General features: G+C 55.4%; 1 protein-coding gene across 6 annotated transcripts in view; it reads left to right on the top strand.

Annotated features, from left to right (window-relative positions):
- Positions 1 to 21,260, top strand: part of ZNF609 (zinc finger protein 609) — a 117,721-nt gene extending 96,461 nt beyond the window's left edge. For 3 of the 6 annotated variants that reach the window (XM_025199865.1, XM_025199861.1, XM_025199860.1), the window contains exons 4-10: positions 10,484 to 10,571; positions 11,878 to 14,227; positions 15,702 to 16,068; positions 16,843 to 17,018; positions 18,372 to 18,588; positions 19,099 to 19,168; positions 19,910 to 21,260. In XM_025199865.1, the coding sequence (XP_025055650.1) occupies positions 10,484 to 10,571; positions 11,878 to 14,227; positions 15,702 to 16,068; positions 16,843 to 17,018; positions 18,372 to 18,588; positions 19,099 to 19,168; positions 19,910 to 19,916 (3,275 nt within the window). In that variant the 3' untranslated portion in view covers positions 19,917 to 21,260. Of the gene's footprint in view, positions 1 to 10,483; positions 10,572 to 11,877; positions 14,228 to 15,701; positions 16,069 to 16,842; positions 17,019 to 18,371; positions 18,589 to 19,098; positions 19,178 to 19,909 lie in introns of all 6 variants that reach the window. The other 3 variants (XM_025199862.1, XM_025199864.1, XM_025199863.1) reach the window with 3 other exon arrangements.
- The last annotated feature ends 2,221 nt before the right edge of the window (positions 21,261 to 23,481 follow it).

Below are 23,481 nucleotides of genomic sequence, written 5' to 3'. Positions count from 1 at the left end.
GGCAGGGACTGGGGTGCTTTAGGGACCAGCAGTACATGCCACTGCAGTAATTCACTCACACACACACCTGCTCACACATGCACATGCACCATGCGCTCGCACAACACGGTGTAAAGCTGTGAACCATTTCCCAAATCAAATGGGAAGGAGAAGTAAGAAATTACTCACTGTAATTCCCTCCTCTTTTGTTTTCAGACTGTGCCCCTATCAGTCCCACACAACCCTCCCTCCTCAAGTGCATCCACTGCCTTTCCCCTTCTCTGCTGTTTCAAGTTAATTTTTTTCTTGTGCTGGCATTCAGAGCTCAGTGTTATGCTGTCCCCTGGTTCATAATGTGGCCTCCCACTCTCTGCCTGTTCCCAAGCTGCTCTCCCCTCTGCATGCGGTGTGTGGGCTCCTGCCTTCTTCTTGCTGTGATCCCTCCCAGTGACCTGCTGGTTGCACAAAGCCTACAAGATGCCAACAGATGGAATTGTGATACTTGTGACTGGAAAGGGCATGCAGGCTGGTTTGGGAACAGGAGGCAAGGCTGAGCTGTAAAAGGAGGGTGGAGACAGAAGACTTCACATATTGACCTCCCTGACTTGCTCAGGCTGTGTGATGTATGTGTGTGTGATCTGTGCACGCTACTTCTGTCCTTTATTTTTGTCCTCTTAGACTGTGAGCTCTGGAGGGCTGGGAGTATGCGTGTTCACCTCTCTCTCTGGAGTTTGTCCAGCACAGAGAACAGCAACTTACCCAGCAGTTGCCTCTCTCCATATTGACAGCCCGGCTGCTGTGGGGCAGATTTGGGGCCGCTTGAAGGGTCAGTCAGTGTGCCTGGTAGCCTCGGCAATGGAAACTGCCACATTCCTTTGCCTGTGCGGCTGCTGCTGTGGGGAGGATACATGTGGGCCCTGCTCTGTCATGGCTGCAGGGCGCTACCTCAGCCAGCCATTGGGCTCTGGTCAGGAGGAACCATTGCTGTTCTCCCTGTGGGTCTCCAGGCTGTTCAGGGCCCCCATCTTTGAAAATGCTCCCACTTTATGATACATCCCCCTTGTTTAAAGATCCAGGGCATGGGAGCTTCATCCAGAAGTATGGGTGCTCTCTGACCCTGGTGCTTTCAGTAGAGATTGCTTTGCCCCAGACAGCTGCCGGGAGGCAGGATGGTAATGACCCTTCCTTTCTGGTGGATGTTGAGACGTGCTTCTGTCCTGAGCTGGCCCCAGTGCTTCAGGGAATCATTGGCAGAGCTGGGAATGCATCCCGTGTCTTCTGACTGCCAGTCCAGTGCCCTGTCCCCTACACTGCTTTGCCTCTGAACAGATTCTCTGGAGGAAGCAAGGAGAAAGCATGACCTGAGCCTGATCCAGGGGTGCAGCAGGAGCTGTGGCCTTGAGGCCTATTCCTGCAGAGCTGGGAGATCGCTGACTCGAGCTGAAAAAAGGTACAACTGGCCTGTCTTTTAGGCTGCTTTCCTCCCGCCCTCTGGAGACCCCTCTCTTTGGCCCTTGTCCATGAAGAAAAATGGGAAATGACAAAAGCCAAGCAACACAGTTCCTCAGGACAGAGCTGGTGACTCCCTGCTAAGATAGATGGCAGCCCTCTGCTCCCTTCCCATTGGCTGGGTGCAGCCAGCAATCTTAGCTGGGGATGTTCAGACAGTTGCTTTTTCCAAGCTGTGAAATGAGGTCTGTGCTAAGTGAGAACCAGCCTCCAGGGGCCGATCCATCAATGTCGTCTCGCTCCCAGAAATCTGCAACCCCAGGCGAAGGGGACAGCCAGCTTCAGAGGCTCAGGTGACCTGGAGATCGATCCTGCACTCCAAAGATCATTGGAGGCAAATGGAACAATTCTCCAGGCGGGCGTTGAGACAGCCTAAGCTGTCAGCGCTCTTATCTGTGAGCCAGCGGGGCTCGGTGCTGGAGTGCAGCTCTAATTAGTGAGCTAACGGCGGGGATGAATAAGGCTCGCTCTGGTGCTCCTCTGGCTGTGATGACCCCCTCCTGCAGCACATCCTCCAGGCATGTAAACAAAACCCTCGCTCTTCTGTTCTGCTCTGCTGGGCCAGCCACATCAGCAAGGGCTCTGCTTCACTATGGTGATAGGCAGGACCCCTAATTTCTATCTTCTCTGGAAAAGGCTGGTGATGCTTTCCAAACGTGTCCTCTGTTCACCTACTGTCTCACCCGTGTTCTGCTGCTTCCTTCCCTGCTGCCCTTGCTTCCCCCTGGGTCCTGCCCCACCTTAGCCTTCTCACCCCTTGCCCTCTGCTCCTTCTTCCATCTCCCTGTCTCCTCTCATTCCTGATGCAGGCAAGTCACTGCCCCTACTAGGTCACATAGGTTCTTCAAGGCCCTTAAATGGTAGTTTTCCCTGTGGCCTCCCTTTCCCTCCTTCAGGCTTTGTCTCAGTCTCCAGGATGCCTCACTAATAAACTTGAGTGGCTGTGAGAATTTCAAGGCAAGCTATACCTCAGGCTCCTTTCTGGCCTCTGGGCAAACTCCCCACATGTTTAGGCACAAGCCCTGGTCTTTCTTGGAAATAAGATCTTGTGACTCTCACTCATATCACATATTTCTTTGTAGGCCCAGCTGGCTTTGGGCACTTGCTTCATCACCTCCCTGGGGGAGCCTTACCTAACAACAGTGACTGAGCCTGTTTAAAACCCAGTACAATACATCCTCAGCTATCTGAACCACTTTGAAAAGCACCAAAATACTGTTCAGTAGCTGAATCTGTTCAGACACTAGCATCTGGTGAGGAATTACATATGGGAACACATGATGCATTAGATAAAACTGCTGTTATACTGTACCAACCATTATAAGCTACTGTATCTGACTTAAGAGCAGAGGTACAGGACTGTATTGAATAACACTTAAACAGGGGAACAGTTTTACTTCACAGTACCAGGAGTTACAGGTTAGTAAACCAGAATTGGCATTCGGGGAAGGCCTCCCATAACAGAAGATGTGCCTTAGTTTTGTTGTACTATGGTAGCTAAAGTGAAGCAGTGGTGGGACAGAGGGTAAAAACACCCACCAGCCAACATACCCCTTGGGTCTCACCTGCGATAGCCTGTGACTTGAGCTTCTTCTGCAGCTACAGGACAAGAACAGACGAGTTTATATGCTCCTCAGGAGTGTGTGTCCTCCTGGGATTCTTTTGAGTTTGCCTGTCACTTCTTTCCCCTGTGTCTGAAGCATGTGGTGTCACATAGGAAAAGAGGGCTGGAGCCATTATCTTCAAGGCTTGTGAGTGGAAGCTCTAGGTGACTATAAGAGAAGGTCTCTGCCTTTTTCTTGTGGGTGGGCAGGCTGTGTGCTACCCCTGTTAGGTCTCTGGAGCAAACTGCCCTTCCCACCTTATGATATAGACATTCCAGGCTAGTGACAGATCCAGATGCACTGTTCAGTATTGAAGAGTCCTCCCCACCCTGCATGTGTGTCTCAGCTGTTGGGTTTCCTCCACGTCCTGCAGGGCAACATCCAGAGCTGTGTTAGAGGGAGCCAAGCAGGTCCCAGTGTTAAATTGAACTGTCCCTTGGGCCCACTCCCAGCTTAATAGCCTGGCTAAGTGTCTGTGCCCCAGTTGGGCAAGAGGTTGCATTAGATGCTCTAACACAGTGGGGTGCTTGGACTTCAACACCACAGGCTGCCTGGGCAGATCTCCATAAGTCTAAGCCTGCTCCACTGTTGTATGTAAACATGTTTGCCCCCTCCTACCCCCATGCATGAAGCCACAACCACATTAACTGGTATTGTCGCTGATAGCTGGGTAGCAGCTGCTTGTTGGCTGAATTCAGCAGCCTAGCTAAAACGGCCACTGCGGAGCCCTTAAGGAGCTGAAGAAGGGCTCTGGCTTGCAAGAATCAATAGTTTCATAGACAGCAGTGCTCTCTGACCTTGGTAGATCAGAGGGGTGCCCGAGACTGAATTCCTCACCTCCTTAAGGCTGTCTGGGCTCCCTTGGTTGTGGGAGAACTCTGCCTGCCTTGAAACCAATGCATCTTCAGGAACCTAGCTTCATCCAGGTTGGATCGAATCTTGTTATGCAGCTGGATGGTGTTGTTGGTGGGTGCCCTGTCGCAGAAACATGTCTCTTTGGCAGCACTGTCTCACTGCCAGTTCAATTGCCACCTTGGAGGCTCCATCCGGCTGTGTGCACAGGTTGCCTGGGAAACCTATCTGCTCTCACTGCTAATAAATCCTGGCTGAGGCAGGTGGGGAATGAGACAGCTGAATGGGTCCGAGGAACTTTGTTTAATAGAAGTTTTAGGAGGTCCAATGGACAGGCTGGTCTGCACTTTCCTTCCCCCGGGATCAGGTGCTGGAGGAGCTCCTGGTTGGTTCCAAGAGCCTGTAATGGTACCCAGGCGCTTACATCCAAGTGAGACAGAGATAAAGCAGGGGCACTCCAGGGCAAAGTGTTAGATGCTAGTGTTTCTCCCTGTGGGCCTAAAACGCAGCTGTCTTTGGCCTGGAGCATGGTAGCAATGCCAGTTCCCTGCTCATGTGGATCTCACAGTGGGGGATTCTTCCTGCCCCAAGCATGTGGAGTCTGAAGGAGGATGACTGTCTGCCTTATCCAGATCGCAGGAGGGTCAGGTAGGGCAGTCCCAGAGTGAAGCCACAGCAGAGGAGGAATGCTTCAGCTCTTACAGCTCAACCTTAGTAGGTCTCTCCTGAATAGCCTGTTCCTCCTCTCCATCCTCACTGCTTCCAGGGGCAGTGGCTTCTTCCCTTGATCCGCCTCTGATGGACTTAAGAAGAGCTGAAACATCCCCACGTAGGGGCAATAGCCCCTTAAGCACCTCTGCCAGGTCCCTTTTTCCAGCCAGGGACAACCAAAATCATTGTGCTACCTCCAGGTTTGTTCTCAGTCTGCTGCCTTTTAAGGGTCCTTGCTCTGAACCCATCCTCCCTGTTCTGAGGGCCTGTGGGTGTCCAGGCAAGGCTGATGTGCCCTCTGGGAGTCTCACTGCACCATTCTCCATCTCCTCAGGGTGCAGGGTATGCTCTGCAGGTACATGCAGCCTCTTGCCCAATGTGTTCCCAACTGGACACAGGGCTGAGTCTCTCCTACCTGACCTTTAAATTGGGCTGGCTCTGGGGAATCTGGGTCTTGCAGGACTGGAAGTGTGCATCCTTACTTCCCCCTCAGCAAAGCTCACCTGTCTGATGGACAGGTTGGTCCTTGAGGTGGCAAGTGTGTAGGGGGAAGGAATGCTGTGTCTTTCTCAAACCCAGCTTTTCAGAGACACTTGCTCTGCTCTGATATAGGTCTCCACCCACTCCCTGCACCTCTGCTGAACATGCCACAGCCCTGTTCCTGAGCAGCGTGTAGTAAAGTGGGGGAGCTCCTACTCCATGCAGCTGCCATCTGCCATCAGCACTGCCACACCAACCACAGGGAAGCTGCACTTGGTACCTGTCTCCCTAAGGTGCACTAGGAATGGCCCTCCCTGCTGGGTGGAAGTGACAGTGACAGTTAGTCCAAGACACTTCTCATTCCTGACCACTCTGGCCTGGTTATACTTGCTCAGTCTGGGTCCCGGTAGGCCAAGCACTGTCTTGCCATTGATGCTGATGGGTTAAAAAGCCACTTAGAAGCTCTCCCCATGGTTTAAATTACCCTGTGCTGTTGCTGGAGGATTAGGATGGGATGCTGTGCAATTGGTTGCAGTGGGTTAAATATAGGCTGTGTGGTGGCAGGTTTCCATCCAGCCGTCTGCCAGGTGGTTGTTGTGGAGGGGAAGGAGGTGTCTGGTAGTTATCCCACCTGTGCCAAAGGCTTGCTTTAGCTCTTTATCTCCCTCCCGCGATGATGACAGTGGGGAAAATGCCAGAAGGCCCTCTGCCTCCGCACGCTGGCCTGGGGCTTGAGCCTCTGGCATCCTGCCACACAACCATCCATAGGAGGGCAGTGTGAGCAGTGTGCGCTCAGGCTCCTAACAGTGAGCTTTCTCTCAAGAGACATTTGAAACATCGTGTGCTGCACAGCCACTCCCGGCAAGGATGGAGGAGAGTGCTAGAAGGTGGAGACTGAATGAAAGGAGCAGCTCAGCTCCCTTGGGTGATGGAGCGGAGGCTGGTGGGTTGAGGCACAGAAAACTGCTTTTGGGGCCAGGTCCTTGAATCCAGCAGGAGGAGATTCATTTAAATGCGCTGCCCTCAAGACAGGCAGAAATCTTCCCACTGTACAAATGCCCTCTTCCCAAAGACTTCCTGCCTTCATGAATGGCCCATGAACATGGCGGTAGTGAGCTTTTTCCCTGTATCACAGGGTGCACAGTCCCAAATCAGGATGCCGGAGGCAGGCCATGATAGAGGGAAGGGAGCCAGTCTGCTTCCTTGGGTGGCCCCTTCCTATGGATCATGAGAAGATTTAGGTCTTGAGCTTTTGTAAGCGTGGGGGTTTCAGTGACCAGATGTCACTGTCTGGTTTTTCTCAGTATTTAGGTTTCCTGGTGCCTTTTAGCTGTGCTGAGGCTTTCTATGTTCAGGCGCCAGCCACATTAAGACTGGTGGTGTTTATGCTAGTCTTATACACTGCTGCAAATTATACTGGTGTGTGCAGCAAAGAAATGCCCAGCTCTCACTGGTGGAGACGGGAAGGATGCTGCAGTGGGCGCTATTACAGGACTGTGCCACTAGGTAGCAGGGGAGCATGTAATTGTATTGAGCAAATGGCTATCCCAGAATAACTACAGATACACAGCACCTACCCCAGGGTAAGTTACACCAGGGCATTTTCTAGTAAGTTATATCAGTGTAGGTACATTTTGTCTGCTCTTTTTTAAATACCAGTGTTAGCATGCCCTGTATCTGGGCCTGCTGTCTGGTGGTGCTGTGTTGATACATTGTGTATTGATATCCGGAGTAGACTTTCAGCAGTAAACAGTTAGGGGACAGTGGCAGGCCTCAGGTCATGCCTTAGGAATTTACTTCTGCAGACCTCGTGCACAGCACCCTGCCTGAACTAACATGGAGGGAATTTGAGCCTCCCAGTCATCATTCCACCCTCATATGCCATATGCTTATATTTCACTACCTCAGGTCAGTGGAACTAGATGGGTTAGTTTCCCTCTCTGATTTGCAAGGCTACTACTGCATTTTTTCCCAGCCTCTTATACCCCAAATACTAGCTCCCTTCCATTTAGCATTGTAGGGAGGCTCAGGGTTACTGAGAAAGACCCCTGCCATAGCACCATGCTGTTGTGTTTATAAGTCTCTCTGTGGCTCACCTCATCCTTTTGGAGCACCTCAGACACTCATCACTGTATCCTTGAAATTCTCCTGTGAACTGGGGAAGTAGCCTCTTCATCTAGCCAGTGAAGAAGTGAGAGAGGAACTTGCCTGAGCTCATACAGCAATCTCTGATTGCTGCGGTCAGATCTTCAGGGTTCCAGCCTGGTGCCATAAGCACCTCTCTCCACAGGCTACTGCTTGGGTAAATTGTCAACATTTTGGGGAGAGGGGAAACATTTAAAATAAAAGTAATAATTGATCATTCCCATTGAAGTCACCCCCCTTCTTACTCCCACAGCACGGGGCCTGCCATTTTTAAAAGTGAACTTGCATCTTGGCCCTCTGCTCCGCAAGTCTCTCTCGATTCCATGTATTATTTCTCAAAAGTGTGCAGCTGTCTGCTGGCATGTTACAACTGGGGAAATACGGACCAAGATTTATAAGCGTGCTCCAGGCACAGCTGTTCCGGACTCCCTGAGCTCCATTCATCTTCTGATGCCGTGCCGCTATATATCTAGCCACACTCATCTGCCCTTGTAAATGAGATTTCTATCTCCCAAGTTTTACCTTGTTCAGATAAATGCACTCTGTTCAATGGACTCTGCTCCTATTTGAATTAGTTATGCAGTAATCAGAGCAGTCCATCGCTGGGAGGAAATATCCACTTGAGTTCACTCTGCTAATGGCCCGAGATTATTTAGTGTAATTGCTTTCTTATGGAGGTACTTGTAGCCTGCTGGCCACAAGAGACCCAAGAAGGTGCTAGCATAGAAGCAGGCTTCCAGAAGGAGAATGATGTTGGCAGCTACCCGTGCCCAGATGCTGCATGGGGGTGGGGAGAGGTGGGAGGGTGGCGGGAGGCAAGCCTCTTAACTGAAGCGAAGGATGGGCGGTTCTCATGACCCATGGCATTTTCTTGTTCTACTAATGATCTCCTTCCAACAGCACCATTCAGCCAGGACTCTCGAGGCACTGGAGGGAGCTTAATCAGGCTTCACCATTGGTAGTAGCTGTTTTCACTCTATGCATGGGGAGATTTCCTTATGTTGAGCCAAGGCTAGAAAGTCCAGTCTCATACCCTTACCCTCACAGCTGCTCTGTCTGAACTTGGCCTGGGGAGGGTGAGTTGTTTCATAGCTTCTGTCCAGCCTCCTCTTCTGTAGTCTACAAACTGAATCTTCAGGCCAGTTGGCAATCCCCTGACTGGCTGTCAGGAGCCCTGGATTCAGGCTCTTGGGCTGTGGGATGCTGTTCAGACTGCCTGCATCCTGGCTACTATGTGGCAGTGCACTGGAGTAGAAAAGGCTCGTAGCATTAGACACGGCTGCTTAGCACTTCCAAGCTGGGCAGAGCAGGGCATTGCAGAGGGGGAAACCGGCTACTTGCTTGTATTTTGTGGGCTGTTAGGCAAGGGCCAGTGGCTGCAGACTCTGTGCTGGAGTGGGGCAAGCATCATGTGCAGTGGGTATTGCTGGGGTGACACACTCCCCTCCTGCAGGGTGGGTTGGAGAGTGGCCTGGTGTCAGAGAGCTGCTGGCCAGGCAGGGTTTCTTGCTTGGGTATAGGGAGCTGCCCGGAAGGAGTTTCTCCCCCTCTCCATCAGCTTTGCCTGCTTTGTGGAGAGAGTCTTGTGGAAATGCTTTGTGGCCAGGCCATCGGGAGAACATGGTGTCTCCACATAACCAGCTCCGTCCAGCCAGGGTGGCTAGGCTGGGCTATGTGTGGGGCAGCCTGCTGCTCTGATCCCTGGTCACAGTGCAGGGGCTGAGGAAGGGGAGGATGTGCCGAGGCTGAATTTCATGGCAGAGCCCGACACCTAGTGGCCAAGAGGCAATATATCCACAAGGGATTTGGAGCATCCCTCCTGCATCCTGGAAGGGAGCTATGGTTCTCAACCTTTTCAGATTCGAGGTGCTCATCCTCCAATTGGAGGCACCCCTCATTCAACTCATGATGCTCCTCAGTAATGCCAGCTCTTAGTTTTCACGTGTTTTGTGCACGCAGAAAAAGAGCAGAGCAGATTTTCTGCTGCAAAGAACTCAAAGCTCACAACAGCGCAGGTTTTTAACACTGAATTCCTGTTTGAAGTGTCTGGGTTTATCTTGTGACTCTTGTTTGCTTACTTGACGGTGCTAACATTGTGTGGCCCCCAGTGGCACCCTTGAATGGATCTCAGGGCACCGTAGGGTGCTGGGACACTGGTTGAGAATTACTGCCCTACACCCTACCCTGAGATGCATTAACTCTGTGTCGCCAACTCCAAGAGGTCCAAAGCCACAAGGATCTTATAAATAGCAAGTGTCTGGCTTTTATGTTTGTACTGCAGGACCTAAACCTTTCAGGGGTTCTTTTCCAGCTTTTTTGTGTGGCCCAGAGGCCTAGAAAATGCAGAGTCTCACATATTCACATGACTCCAGGAGCTGGCACTTATAAACCAAATGCCAAGACTAGCTCTCATAAGACTGGTATTGGGATGGGAAACTTGGCAATGCAACATGCCGTCTAGTGCATCTTGCCACAGGGATGCTGGGAGCTTCACATGCTGGACTTCATGGAGGTGCTGTGTATTTGCTGAGGGGGCAGCTTTACTTTATTGGGAAAGGAGAGCAGTTCTCCAAGTGTGTGTCTGATACAGCCATTGAGCCTCTTGGACTCCTGTGTCTCTGCGTCCATGGCCCCATTCTCTCTCCTTGGGTTCCCTCACCAGTACACATGCCCTCAATCCTGCTGACTTTGCACCCCACCCAGATGTGCCCATCTCCTCTGTCACTTGCCTTTGGGCTGTGGCGTTACTGTGTAAGGGACAGAAGGAAGTGGTTAGACTCTTGAGCCATTACTCCAGCCCCTACAACTGTCTATACTGGTTGGAGAGCTGCATCCCCCTCCAGCAGGCCTTCTGTTCTTCTTTCCCCCTGGCTCCAGTAGGCAGATGCTTGCTTCTCAATAGCCCAGATTTGGAATTGTGCCCTTCCGCTCAGCCCCTGCCCCCACATTACAGACATCTAGGCAACGATGACATTTGCTGCCCTGGCCAGTGCCACTATGAGGCTTGGGTAGGGCCCCACCCAGGGGTGCTGCCTCTAGTTTCCCCAGTGAGGCAGCAGCAAGGACCTGAGTGATAGACCTGGGTGATGTTCTTTAACCCTGCACTGGAAAGCTGCGGCCCCTCCTCATGTGGGGCTGGGGAGCAGAATGCCTGTTCCAGCAGGACAGTGGGCAGCGTGTGACCTCTTCTTCTTGCTTTGCAGGGATGTTGGTGGTCAACGTGACCTGGAGGAATAAGACGTACGTGGGGACGCTGCTGGACTGCACACAGCATGACTGGGCACCCCCTCGGTGAGTGTGTGGTGGAGACATGGAAGAAGCAGGTCCAGGCTGGTCCTGCAGCCTTGGCTGATGGATGGAGCAACACGAGGAGCCCTGCTGTGTGAAGGCCCCAAGCCCACAGCGGTAGCCTGCCCTCACCCCATGCATGGATCTGGGGGACACGTGCCATCCCCCCAGTGCTCCCCTGGGGGTGTGTGCCATGTCAGGAGCTGCCCCCCATTCCCCTGGATGAGCCTTTTGAGACTCTGTCCTGCACCCTGACTCAGCTGGGCTGGGCGGCAGTTCCAGGAGCCTGGCCTGGCCTGGCCTGCCGGATAGGTCCCCTTCCTGACCTCCAGGTTGACATGTCCTTGTGGAAGGCTGCCTGGGCCTTTGCCACCCCAGCCCGGGTCAGCCGCTGCCTGGAGACGTTGCTGGGTGCCCACCCCAGGGTCCCACGTACCTGCCGGGACCCTTTGAGATGGCCCTGGCCTGCCTGGCCCTCGGGCAGGTCACCGGTGCAAAGCTGGATTTGTGCCCGGGCTCCTGGAACTCTCGCCCAGCCTGGCCTGCCAGGTCGGTCCCCTTCCAGACCTCCAGGTTGACATGGCCTCATGGCGGGCTGCCTGGGCCCCTGCTGCCCCGGCCCGGGTCAGCTGCCGCTTGGAGGGGTCACTGGGCACCTGCCCCAGCCCCACTTCTTCCCTCACTGCAGGGGCCTCAATCTGCCCCCTCCCCACTTCCTTCCCCACCACAACAGACTTACCAGCTGGATGCTGCTCTCCAAAGCTGCTAGGCTGCATATTGGCAATCGGATCGGTATCAGCCAATATGGCTCGTTAATAATTGGCCATCAGTCTCGGCCCAAAAAATCTTTATCGGTGCACCCCTACTGCATTTCTGTTTTACCCTAGAGAGTTCCAGCTTCCTCACTCCCATGGCATGAGGTAGAAACCCTTTGCCAACCTCTGGCTGCCATTGCTGCCTTAGAGCCAAGTATAGCTGCTGTCTTCCTGCCCAGTGTGTAACCATGTGAGCTCCCTGCAGGCAGGATAGGCCATGACCTAAAGTGTGAGAGAGTGCTCAGGGCTATAGGGGGAAGGAGAGTGGAGCATAGACTCTGACCAGTGCAGTGGTCAGCAGAGAAAGTGTGTATTGGCACTCCATTGCCACAGGAACTCTGAGCACTGCTGCAGGAGCTGGGCCAGCCCCTGAGGCCCCAGCATGTTCTCCGTGGCTTCTGCAAGGCTGCCTGCCAGGCAGCACTGCTCTCCTGAGCAGCTTATGCCCTCTGAGACCTGCAGCTCCCTAAGCCCTGTGCTATCTTTCTTCCCAGGTTCTGCGACTCTCCCACCAGTGACCTGGAGATGCGGAATGGCCGGGGGAGAGGGAAGCGCATGCGTCCTAACAGCAACACGCCTGTGAATGAGACTGCCACTGCCTCGGACAGCAAAGGGACCAGCAGCAGCAGCAAGACCCGGGCAGGGGCCAACAGCAAAGGGCGCCGGGGCAGCCAGAACTCCTCGGACCACCGTACCCCGCCCAGCGGTGCTGGTGAGGATGTGAAGGCCAGCCCCTCCTCAGTGACCAAGCGGAAAAGCAAGCCCCTCTCTGACATGGAGCTGAACTCGAGCTCCGAGGACTCCAAAGGGAGCAAACGCATTCGCACCAACTCGATGGGCTCGGCTGCCGTGCCCCCGGCCGGGGTCAAGGTGGAGCCTGCTGTCCTGGACAGGAACTGTCCCTCCCCTATCCTTATTGACTGCCCCCACCCAAACTGTAACAAGAAGTACAAGCACATCAATGGACTCAAGTACCACCAGGCACATGCGCACACAGATGATGATAGCAAGCCAGAGGCAGATGTGGACAGCGAGTATGGCGAGGAGCCTTCCCTTCACACGGACATTGGGAGCTGCAATGGGGCTCCTATCTCACAGAAGGGTTCTCTGTCCCCGGCTCGATCAGCCACCCCTAAAGTCCGGCTGATGGAACCCCACAGCCCTTCTCCATCCAGCAAGTTCAGCACCAAGGTCCCCTGCAAGAAGAAGCTGGGAGGGGAAGGAGACACAGATCCTGGGGCCCTGTCCAATGATGGCTCCGAGGATGGCCCCTCGGTGGCCGATGAGACAAGTAATGATGGCTTCGACTCACTGGAGAAGAGGTGTGTTGAAAAGGACAAGTCAAAGAAGCCCGTCAGCACAAAGCCAGAGAAGATCCCTTCTAAAAGCTTAAAGTCTGCCAGACCCATTGCCCCTGCCATCCCCCCCCAGCAGATCTACACCTTCCAGACAGCCACCTTCACTGCGGCAAGCCCTGGTGCCTCCACCGGCTTGACCACTACTGTGGTCCAGGCCATGCCTAACAGCCCCCAGCTCAAACCCATCCAGCCAAAGCCAACAGTCATGGGAGAACCATTTACAGTCAACCCTTCCTTGACTCCTTCCAAGGATAAGAAGAAAAAGGACAAGAAAAAGAAAGAGTCCAAGGAAGTTGAAAACCCCCTGACTCCCGGGAAGGTCTGCAGGGCAGAGGAAGGAAAGAGCCCCTTCAGGGGGGAATCCAGTGACCTAGGGACCAAAAGCGAGGGGCTTCTGAATGGTTCATCTGATCCCCACCAGAGCCGGCTCGCCAGTATCAAGGCTGAGGCAGATAAAATCTACAGTTTCACGGACAATGCTCCAAGCCCATCCATTGGAGGCACAAGCAGACTGGAGAATGCCAACCCGGCCCAGCCTATGACACCACTGCATGTCGTCACCCAGAATGGGGCTGAGGCCAGCTCAGTGAAAACCAACAGCCCAGCCTATTCAGACATCTCAGATGCAGGAGAAGATGGGGAGGGTAAACTGGAGAGTGTGAAGGCTAAGGACCCTGAGCAGCTGGTAAAAGAAGGTGCAAAGAAAGCACTCTTTCCTGCCCAGACCCAGAGCAAGGACTCCCCCTACTACCAGGGTTTTGAAACCTACTACTCCCCAGGCTACCCCCAGTCGAGCCCTGGGCCCATGAACTCCAGCAGTCAGGCGACAGCAGAGACGCAGTCCCTGAAGATGAAAAAGGATGAGGAGCAAGAGAGCCCTGAGGTGAAGGTGAAGAGTGAAGGCAGTGAAGAGAAGAAGACGGAGCTGAGCAGCTCTAGCCAGCAGCCCTCTGTCATCCAACAACGACCCAACATGTACATGCAGTCCCTCTACTACAACCAGTATGCCTATGTGCCCCCCTATGGCTACAGTGACCAGGGCTACCACGCCCACCTGCTGAGTACCAACCCGGCTTACCGCCAGCAGTATGAAGAGCAGCAGAAGCAGAGGCAGAACCTGGAGCAGCAGCAGCAGCGAGGGTTGGAGAAGAAAGCAGAGCTCAGCATGAAGGAGAGAGAGGTGGCCCTCAAGGAGGAGTGGAAGCAAAAGCCCTCTGTCCCGCCAACCCTCACCAAAGCCCCCAGCCTCACAGACCTGGTGAAATCTGGGCTGAGCAAGACCAAGGAGCAGGGGGCTGCTGACACGGCCAAGTCCGTGATCATTCCCAAGCTGGAGGAGTCCTCCAAGCTGCCCAGTCAGGTGGCAGAGGGACTCAAGGTGAAGCTAAGTGAGGCTGGCCACCTGGGGAAGGAGGCCACAGAGACAAAAGCTGGCTCTGAGTGCAGCCGGCAGGCGGAGGTGGACCCTGTTCTCTGGTACAGACAGGTAAGTGCTTGGCCTCCCAGCCAGGGAACACACTTGGAGCAGCAGGGTCCCTGCAGCTCTTGCCTGGGCTTCTGGACAGGGCATGAGGGAGAGAACATCCATATCCTGCTCCCTTCCCAGGCCCTCTCCTTCCTCCCAGCTGTTGTCAGAAGGAAGGCAGAGAGCTAGGGACAGGTGCCTAGCGTGGACCTCTTTGCTCCCACTGTGTCAGACGGGCTGCTTCTGCCATTGTGTGGGCTCAGGGCTGGGCTTGGTGGGGTTGCTGTCATCTCTCCGTGGCTGCAAAGTGTAAGGTTCACTCCCCTCCAGCATCAGACTTTGGCCTAGGTGAAATTACACCAAGGACCCAGCCAGTGAAGGCACCTAAGAGTTGCCAACTCCGCATCAGCAGAGTAGGCATGTTAGGGCAGTGGGGAATGGTGGGTGCACAAGGTTTGGTGTCTATATCTTGAAATAGCAGCGGTTACCTGTGGTAGCCTGGTGTCAGGCAGAAAGCAGGGCATGCCAGCACCTTAGAGACTGACTGGTTCAGAGAAGCATGAGCTTTTTTAGGAAGTAGCCTACTTTATCAGAGGCTGAATAGTCAGGGACTCTCTTCTTGGGGCATCTCCCCTGCCTGGTCATCTGATCCCCAAAAGGACATCACAAGAAGAGCCAGGGTGTCTGAAACAGGCAGGAGAACAAGGAGAGGCAACCCCTAGGAAGCACAGTGGAGAAGGCCAGGCCTCCATCTTCCAGAGATGCCTTCCCCCTCCCCTCTCTCTCTGTCTTGCTTCCATTTGTTCTTCTGGACACTTTTTATTACTTCTTCTGTGAGGCTCTGTCACTTTGCCACCCAACAGCAGTGAGTTGTACCCGGTGCAGGGGTGAGCACACTGATTGCAGGTTCTGAGCTGAAGGACCTATTTTCAAATGTGTGTTTGGTGCAGAGAGGGATGCGGAAGGTTTCCTACCCCCAGGGGGAGTAACAGGAGGTCCCTGGGCTCCTCTTGGGGCCCTGCTGATCAAGGGCCTGGACTGCACTGCTCCATGGCAGGACCTCTCTGCTCTCAGGCTCTTCTGGATAGGTGTAGGGAGCAGCCACGACCTGGCTTCCAGATGCCTTTGGGTCAGGGTAGGGGTGGGATTTGGTGTCATGACTGCCCATGGCAATAGGAACTGGCTGGTGGAAGGATGGTGGCCTTTGATAGCATGCACAGTCTTGTGTTTCTGTGTATCCCATGTGGGCCCAGGTATGAGGCTGCTGTGCTGTGGATCACAGAGCTGGGAGTGGAGGGAGGCTGAGTGGCCCGTGGAAGCAGAGGCCACCGCTTCATTCCCTGGTCATCGTCTGGGGAAGCCTGGCATTAGTGTTGTTGCCACATCCCTGGCTCTGAGCCTTCCTGTGTGTGGGGGAGGGAGTGTGAGGTGCTGTTGCCAGGATGTAGTGAAGGGAGGGGTGTGGCCACTCTAACAAGGCCTGTGGTTGGTGCAGGAAACAGAGCCCCGGATGTGGACCTATGTTTATCCCGCCAAGTACTCGGACATCAAGACTGAGGACGAGCGGTGGAAGGAGGAGAGGGACAGGAAGTTGAAAGAAGAGAGGAGCCGAAGCAAAGACGCCATCCCCAAGGAGGACGGAAAGGAGAGCACAAGCTCTGAGTGCAAGCTAACACCCACTGAGGAGTCCCGCATGGTGGGGAAGGATCCCCGGCCCAGCGTCCATGTTCCCGTGTCCTCCCCCCTCACCCAGCACCAGTCCTACATCCCCTACATGCACGGCTACTCCTACAGCCAGTCCTATGACCCCAACCACCCCAGCTACAGGGGCATGCCAACGGTCATGATGCAGAACTACCCAGGTAGGGGCACATCCAGGAGTGTTACATTGGGTGGCATGTGGACAGAGAGGGGAAAGTTTTCTAAGAGGCAGTGCAGTGGGGGAGACCTCCTCTCCTCTCACCTTCCTTGGGGCTGCAGCAGGGGAGTGTGGGCAGGAGTTGTGCCATGTAATCAGAAAGCTGAGCCAGGTGTGAAATGCAGGTCCCCGAGTCTCCTCCCTGTAACCTGTCCACTGTGCTGCCTTCTTGTGCCTGGAAGGCTCCCAAAGGGGGGAAATAAGAGAACATGGGGCACATGCAGGGAGTGAATACAGCAGTGGTGCAGGAGGGGGGCCACCAGCTTAGCTTGGTGGATAGTGAGGAGCCAATGCTGCACTCTGTTGGAAATGTTGGAATAGACCCAGGCAGGAGTGGGGTAACATTGCCCTGTATACACCTGAACTTTGTCCTTCCCTTTGCCTGGTGCTTCTGTCCCTCAGCACCATACTTGTGCTCAGCTGTACTTGTACTCAGCTGGTTGGAGTGGTAGAGCCTCCCAGGCCTGGGGTGGGAAGGAGAGACATGGTCTCATGTGCTATAGTGAGGATTTTGCTGTTGTTGCCATGGGAACATCACAGAGTTGTGCTGGCAGCGTTGGCGCAGTGCCCTGCCCAGCTGCTGCTGGTAGCACCGGTCATTGCCACCCTGGTGGCAGCCTGGGACCTCCCCAGCCTGAGTGCCCTGACTCCCTTGGGAAACAGCTGCAGGCGGCACTGAGGCCGCCTTCTGCTTGGTGAGAATGTCCTCTCCCCGCAGGATCGTACCTGCCCTCCAGCTACTCCTTCTCCCCCTATGGGAGCAAGGCCTCTGGGAGCGACGACAGCGACAAGTCTCGAGCCAGCCCCAGCGTGAGCTGCAAATCCAGCTCGGAGTCCAAGGCCCTGGACATCCTGCAGCAGCATGCCAGCCACTACAAGAGCAAGTCCCCCACGGTGAGCCTGGGGAAGGGCAGGACTTCTCTGCACTGTGGGCCCACTGGGGGTCCACATGCTGCCCATGCGCTCAGACTGCGCTTCCCCCCACCTCTCCCCAGATAGCTGCTGGAGCCTAGCCCCACAGACCTGCTGTTGGTGGGTGCTGTTGAGTGGCTTAGTACAGGCTTTCCCATTCCCGTGCCCAGGCCCTCATTATGGTCCAGTACCATGGTGGTGTCTGGGCTGCGTGACGCCCTCGCAGACTGTAAGCCAACCCTGAGGCGTGAGGAGGGGAAGTGGCTTCTCCCAGCAAGGCAAGGCCAGCGTTTCATCATCCCCCAGGACTGCTGCCTCTTCCATGGTGGTCTCCTTTCCCAGGCCTCCTCATTCATGCTCTGGGAACAGTGCTGAAGCCATGGGTGCTAGGAATCTGCCCTGGGGAAAGGAGAACATCCTGGGTCTAGCTGGGGCTGGCAGACCCCAGGAGCACTTGTGTTTTGGGATCCATCTTATAATCCATGGGAGAAGCTGCCTTGGAAAATGATCCTGCTGTGTGGGGTGGGTGTAGAGACCATCCTGTGATGTAGGTAGGGGGATGATGGGGTGGATGTTTTTATATATATATATATACACACACACACACATCATATGTATATATATATACATTTATATGTGTGTGTGTGTATGTGTGTACCCACACACACACACACGCACACGGCAAACTGGTGCTGCCCATCTGTTGTCTCTTCCTTGTCCACTGGGGGCAGCCTCATGCCTCTTCACAGCAGCAGCCTGAGACCGGTGTTTGAGACGGGAAGCGGAGCATACTGTGTCCAATTAGGAAGGGCCGTAATGGGGCCTTGTGCAGGCACTTCCCCAGCCCTGACCAGCCTCAGCCCTGCTTATCTATGGCTGGAGGTAACCTCACTGGCAGAAGTCCAGAGCTATCTTGGCTGTGGCAGCACCAGCAGGATGAGGAGCTCAGTCACTGGAGGAGCCTGCAGTGACCTGCTGGGCCCTTGGCTCAGACAGTTGCCCTAGTAGCCTCATCCCCATGGCACATGCTACACAATGCCTGGACACTTCTGCCTTGTGGACATCAGGGCCAGCCTACTTGCATGGTGCCTGGTTGTCCACCGTCTTCAACGCACCTTTGTGCTTCCCTGTCCAGATAAGCGAGAAGACATCTCAGGAGCGAGAGCGCAGCGGCTGTGGGGTGGTGGGGGGAGGCGGAGGCTGCAGCACTTCATCCCCATGGCACATGCTACACAATGCCTGGACACTTCTGCCTTGTGGACATCAGGGCCAGCCTACTTGCATGGTGCCTGGTTGTCCACCGTCTTCAACGCACCTTTGTGCTTCCCGGTCCAGATAAGCGAGAAGACATCTCAGGAGCGAGAGCGCAGCGGCTGTGGGGTGGTGGGGGGAGGCGGAGGCTGCAGCACTGTCGGGGCAGCAGGAGGCGGGGAGAGGAGCGTGGACCGACCCCGGACCTCCCCTTCCCAACGCCTCATGTCAACGCATCACCACCACCACCACCTAGGGTACTCGCTGCTGCCAGCACAGTACAACCTGCCCTATGCAACAGGTGAGAGCAGAGGGCCCGCAGGCAGGGAGTGAAAGAGGGGGGCTTGGTCCATGCCAGGGTCTAGAGCTCTGAGTGTGGGGAAGGGCTGGGCTGAACAACCCTGGTGGGTGTGGGATTACCTGGCGTGAGTGTGAGGGGGAGCAGCGAAAGGCAGGTTGAGGTAGCCCCCATAGTTTCTCCTGCCCTGGGGGGCTAGCAGCACCAGGCTGAAATAGACAGCTCTCATGGCTCCCCTGGCCTGTTGTGGTGAATTGCTCCCTCCTATGGGGCGCTGCCAGTCTTGGGGTCATGTCTCCGGGGAGGGCAACTCATTGTTCCCAGTCTCAGGGCTGGTGCTGGAGCCCCCTGGCACTGAGCCCAGCTCCAGGCCACTGCATAGTGCAGGGCAGGGCAGGGCAAGGCTGAGCGACCTGAACTGCAGGTCCATTGTCATCAGCCTTTGGCGTCACCGCCATTCATCCCATGGTGCTGCCGTGCAGCTCCTGATCTGTTCTCTGCTTCTTTCTGCAGGTCTCTCTTCTACAGCCATTGTTGCCAGCCAGCAGGGCTCCACTCCCTCCTTATACCCACCTCCCCGGAGGTGAGAACGGTAAGCCTCTGCCCTAGTGAAGGTGGGGAAGCCTGCAGAACAGCCCCATGTAGCCAACTTCCAGCTGTTGAGACCCAAGGTGTCTTCTTGCAGGGCATGGAAAGCTCTGTTGTGGCATGGAGAGGATTAAGCTGTGGGAAGGTGCCCAACACGTGGGCGAATGTCACATGTCTCTAGGGCTTTCCCTCTTATATGTAGGGGAGAACTGGGGGCTTCCTAAAGCAGAGGAGCAGCCTCTGCAGGCAGAGCCCTGGGCATGGTGTGGGGGATGTATTTGCTGCCCCCCAGTAACTCTGCCAGTGCCCCTCAAGCCCAACTCGTGGTCTTGTGATGCCCACCCTCGCAATTCTCCATAGCAGCTCTGCCTTTTTGCCCTAGCCTATGTGCTCCATGCTGTTCCAGTTTTGGGTTCCCCCATCCCCAGGTCAGCTGAGGCCCTTCATATCTGTCCTGCCATTGCCAGCTGCCCTGCCACTGACCAGATGCTTTGGTTTTGGTGTAGTCTGTAGCTAGTTGTCTGCTAGATCTGTGAAAGCAGTGCCTCTTAGAGGGATGGTGGGGGAGTTGCCTTTTCCACCAGTCTGATGCTGGGGCCTGTTGATATCAGGCAGCCTGGTGGGGATGGATGGAGACTAAAGCTGGCTGCTCCTGGGTTCCTGCCAGCTGCCACTACCCTTTTGTGATTGACATGCTGCCCTGGGCTAATGCCCCCTTTTCCATTGTTTTGGACAGGACATGATGTGGTCGGATATCCTAGGCTGCCCCAAGTCATGTGACTGGCTCACATGAGGAAGCGCTGCAAATTCCATTAGACATCAGTTGAATGGTGTTAATTGTTCTGTTTGACGTTCCTGCCATAATCTGAGGCAGACTCTGTCTTCTCCCCTGTCGGACACACGCTGAATCCCCCCACCCCCCTTCCCTATGCCCCTTTCTTGGAGAGCTGGTACCTACAGAAATATTTATTCTACTGGCCACCGGCATTCAGGATGGAAGTGAATCGCCCGCTGGGTGCAGAAGAAGAGGGTGCAGGAAGCACCAAGGGTTTCTGATGGACTTGAGTTGGAAGGTCCCTCTGGAGGTCACCGCTTCGGAGCAGCCCAGGACTCGGGGCGGGCAGGGAGCACCAGCCCATTGGGTTCACGTTGTTGTGTGCCCCTTGCACCTTCTGCTTGTGGCCGTGTTGGAACCAGGGAAGATCTTCAGACATCCGGCTGGAGAGGGAGTTGCAGTCTCAGGAAGGAAAGTTTGGGCTCTTCCCATTTGTACCAACATATCGGGGGGTTGCCTGCAGCAAACACGTGCACAGTGGGGATGGCTACTCCCATCATGGCCCGTGTGTGTGCACTGTGGGTGCATGCGTGCACTTGTGGGGTGGTGACCTGGTGCCTGGGGGGACATCCCATGGTCTGAGCAGGGCTCCTCCCCTGTTGGAGCTGGGAAAATCTGGTTCAGACTGCAGGTCGGGGAGTTCCCGTGCGTGCACTGAGCCCTATGTGGGGCAGACCCTAGACCCATCCTAAGACCTTTGCTGGAGGTGGTGTGGAAGTGGTTGTCCCAGTGCCCTGCCCCTCCCTGCAGAGTGCTCTGCTGCAATGCCTTCTTTCCTCTGTTCACCACAGCGTCCCTTGCCCTAGTGCCCTGACCAGGCCTGCTGCCTCCCCCCGGCCCTTCTCTGTTACTGCTTCTGTAGGTGCAGCCCCTGCATCAGCCCTTTGCCAGCGGGATCCAGGGCTGCAGTGAAAAATGTTCCTTCGCCACAACACAGCACAGCACAGAGCAGAGCAACCCTAGTTTTGCACAGCTGAGTTCCCCCTTGGAGGGCTGGCTCTGTTCTGGGTTTGCCCTTCCCCACCACCTCACAGTCCTCAGTACTTGGCCCAGCTCCTCCACCTGCCATTTGTCAAAGCCACTCAGCCCCTCCCATGCCAGCAGGGAGGCCACCCAGGGCCATAGAAGTCATAGAAATTAAGGGCTGGAAGGGACCTCAAAAGATCGAGTCCAACCCCCCTGCTCTGGGTAGGCATACTGCTGAGATCAAATGATCCCAGCAAGGTGTTGATCCAGTCTCCTCTTGAGGACTTCCAAGGCTGGGGACTGCACCACCTCCTTGGGAAGTCTATTCCAGATTGTGGTCACCCTTACTGTAAAGAAGTTCTCTACATCCAACCTGAAACCATCCTTTAACACGGGTGGGCAAAATGCAGCCCGTGGGCCAGGTGCGGCTGCCAAGCCCATCCTACCCAGCCCGCGGGGCCCCTAAAAAGTTTAGAAAACTAATATTTAGCTGCCCCTGGCTGCCTGTCATGCGGCCCTTGATGGCTTGCCAACACTCAGTAAGTGGCCCTCTGCCTGAATTAATTGCCCACTCCTGCAACACTTTATGGCCATTGCTCTTTGTCCTGGGATGCCCTAGTGAATAGTTTTTCTCCCAGCTCCTGATATTCACCCCTTACATATTTATAGAGGCCAATTTATAGAGGGTGGTGGGCCTGTGTGCTGCTGGCCAAGATCCAAGGTCGCTTCTCACTTTTGACAATGCCAGTTTTCTTCTCTCGGGAGAGGGCAGGTGCAGGTGGCTGAGGAGGCAGAGCGTGGTAGCTCTGGTGGCTGTGGGCTCCATTCTGCCCAAACTGGGCAGTGCCTGGCACGTCCATGGTGCCGGCAGTGCTCCAGACTCCACTGCAGCTGCTCTGTTGAGACCCTCAGTTTCCCATTCCCTAGTGGTGACTGTGGCTTGGGGGAGCTGTGAGCACTTGGGGATGGCATTGGTGCCCCTGCCCGGCTCCGCTCCTCCCAGGTCAGCTACGATCCCATGGGGATGAGCCCTCCCCACCTTCCCCTATTCCCATTAGTTTTCCAGGTAGTGGTTCTGCTCAGGGTGGGGTGGGAGGGAACCAGCCTGCCAAATGCTCCTGGAGACGGGGACTAGGGCTGCTCCCCTGCTGCACCCTTGCCCTGGGCCTGCACCCAGCACTGTGGCTGAGGCTGGTGCCCCTCTGAGGAGGCTGATGCCAGCAACCGACAGATCCCAGAGCTGTTCCTCAGGCTGCTCCCTCCCACAACCATCGCTCTTCGAGCCGGGACCAGGCTGCTCACTTGAGGGAGACAGCGGCTGCTGCCCCCCACCAAACTGCTTCACTCAGGGCATCCCCGGCCTGGCACAGACTGCTGTGGGGCACACTGCTTCCCTACCTGAGCAGGCTGCATTGCCCCCTTGGAGGGGGCCAGGGCTGGGCCGGTCTGTGCGCCCTGTGTCTTGGTGCTGTCCCTACCTTGTCTGTCACGCCAGCCCCCAAGGTGCTGTTGCTGCGGGACCCTCTCTGCCTGCCGGGCTGTTGTACATATTGTAAAAAGGAATCGTTTGAAAGCTGTTGTTTTGGGTTTTGTTTTCTTTCCCCGTGGGGGGCGGGGGTGGGGGCAGGGGTGGGCCCTGCCCCCTGCCTTCCCCTCCTCCCCTTTTCCCTCCCCATCCCCCTCCGCCTTCCCTCCCACTCTGTACAATGGAGGAGAAGCCACTGGTCAATCCTTGTCAGCTGTTTTCCAGTGTCCATGCCCCCCTCCCCCCTGCAGTGGGTCTTGGTTTGCTTAGGGTTTTACATCTTTCAGAGAGGCAGCTCAGCTCCCCAGCCAGGCTGGTTCTGCCCAGCCAAAGGGCTGGCATGATCTGCCCCTCCACCCCAGGCAGGCCTCAGTGCCCACAGTGGCCTTGGCATGGAAGGGCAGGGCAGTGGGTCTGCTGGTCCACCACAGCTCTCTGGGTGAAGGGAATCTCCTGGCCCAGACCCACTGGCATCTCCACATGCCCCTGCTGAGGACTGGGCATAGAGCAGCCAGGGCCCCCCCAAAGGCAGGGCTGATCACTTCCCTGTCTGGTGGGACGTTCCTGAAGGCCAGGTGGGTTGAGCCTGGTCCTCACAATATAGGGAGAATTATCTTGGCAAGGAGGACCTGGGAGATGGAGCCCTGCGGGGCAAAGGGGCCGCCCCTTGCTCTGCCTCTGGAACAGGGGGGACCTTTCAGCTGCTCACAAGAAATGACCCCAAAGGGCTGCCAGCATGGTGGAGCCACCAGACACACTCGAGCTTGGCAGTGGGTGGCATCCCATCTTTGGCATGTCAGGTCTGTGAGGAAGCCCAGCTGGTGCCAGGTTGTTGTTTGAGACCTTTCCTGTTGGCTTCTGCAGGTTGTGGGCAAAGCAGCAGTGTCCTTCAGGCATCCATATAACCTTTCTGGCCCCAGTCTAGACATCTCCATCAGCAGGCAAGGGCCAGGCAGGGGCAGTAGCCAGCCCTGGAAGAAGA

This window comes from Alligator sinensis, unplaced genomic scaffold, assembly GCF_000455745.1.
Source record: "Alligator sinensis unplaced genomic scaffold, ASM45574v1 scaffold1097_1, whole genome shotgun sequence".
Lineage (NCBI taxonomy): Eukaryota > Metazoa > Chordata > Crocodylia > Alligatoridae > Alligator > Alligator sinensis.
The sequence above is the reverse complement of the archived record's forward strand: the minus strand, read 5'-3'. Positions and strand labels throughout refer to the sequence as shown.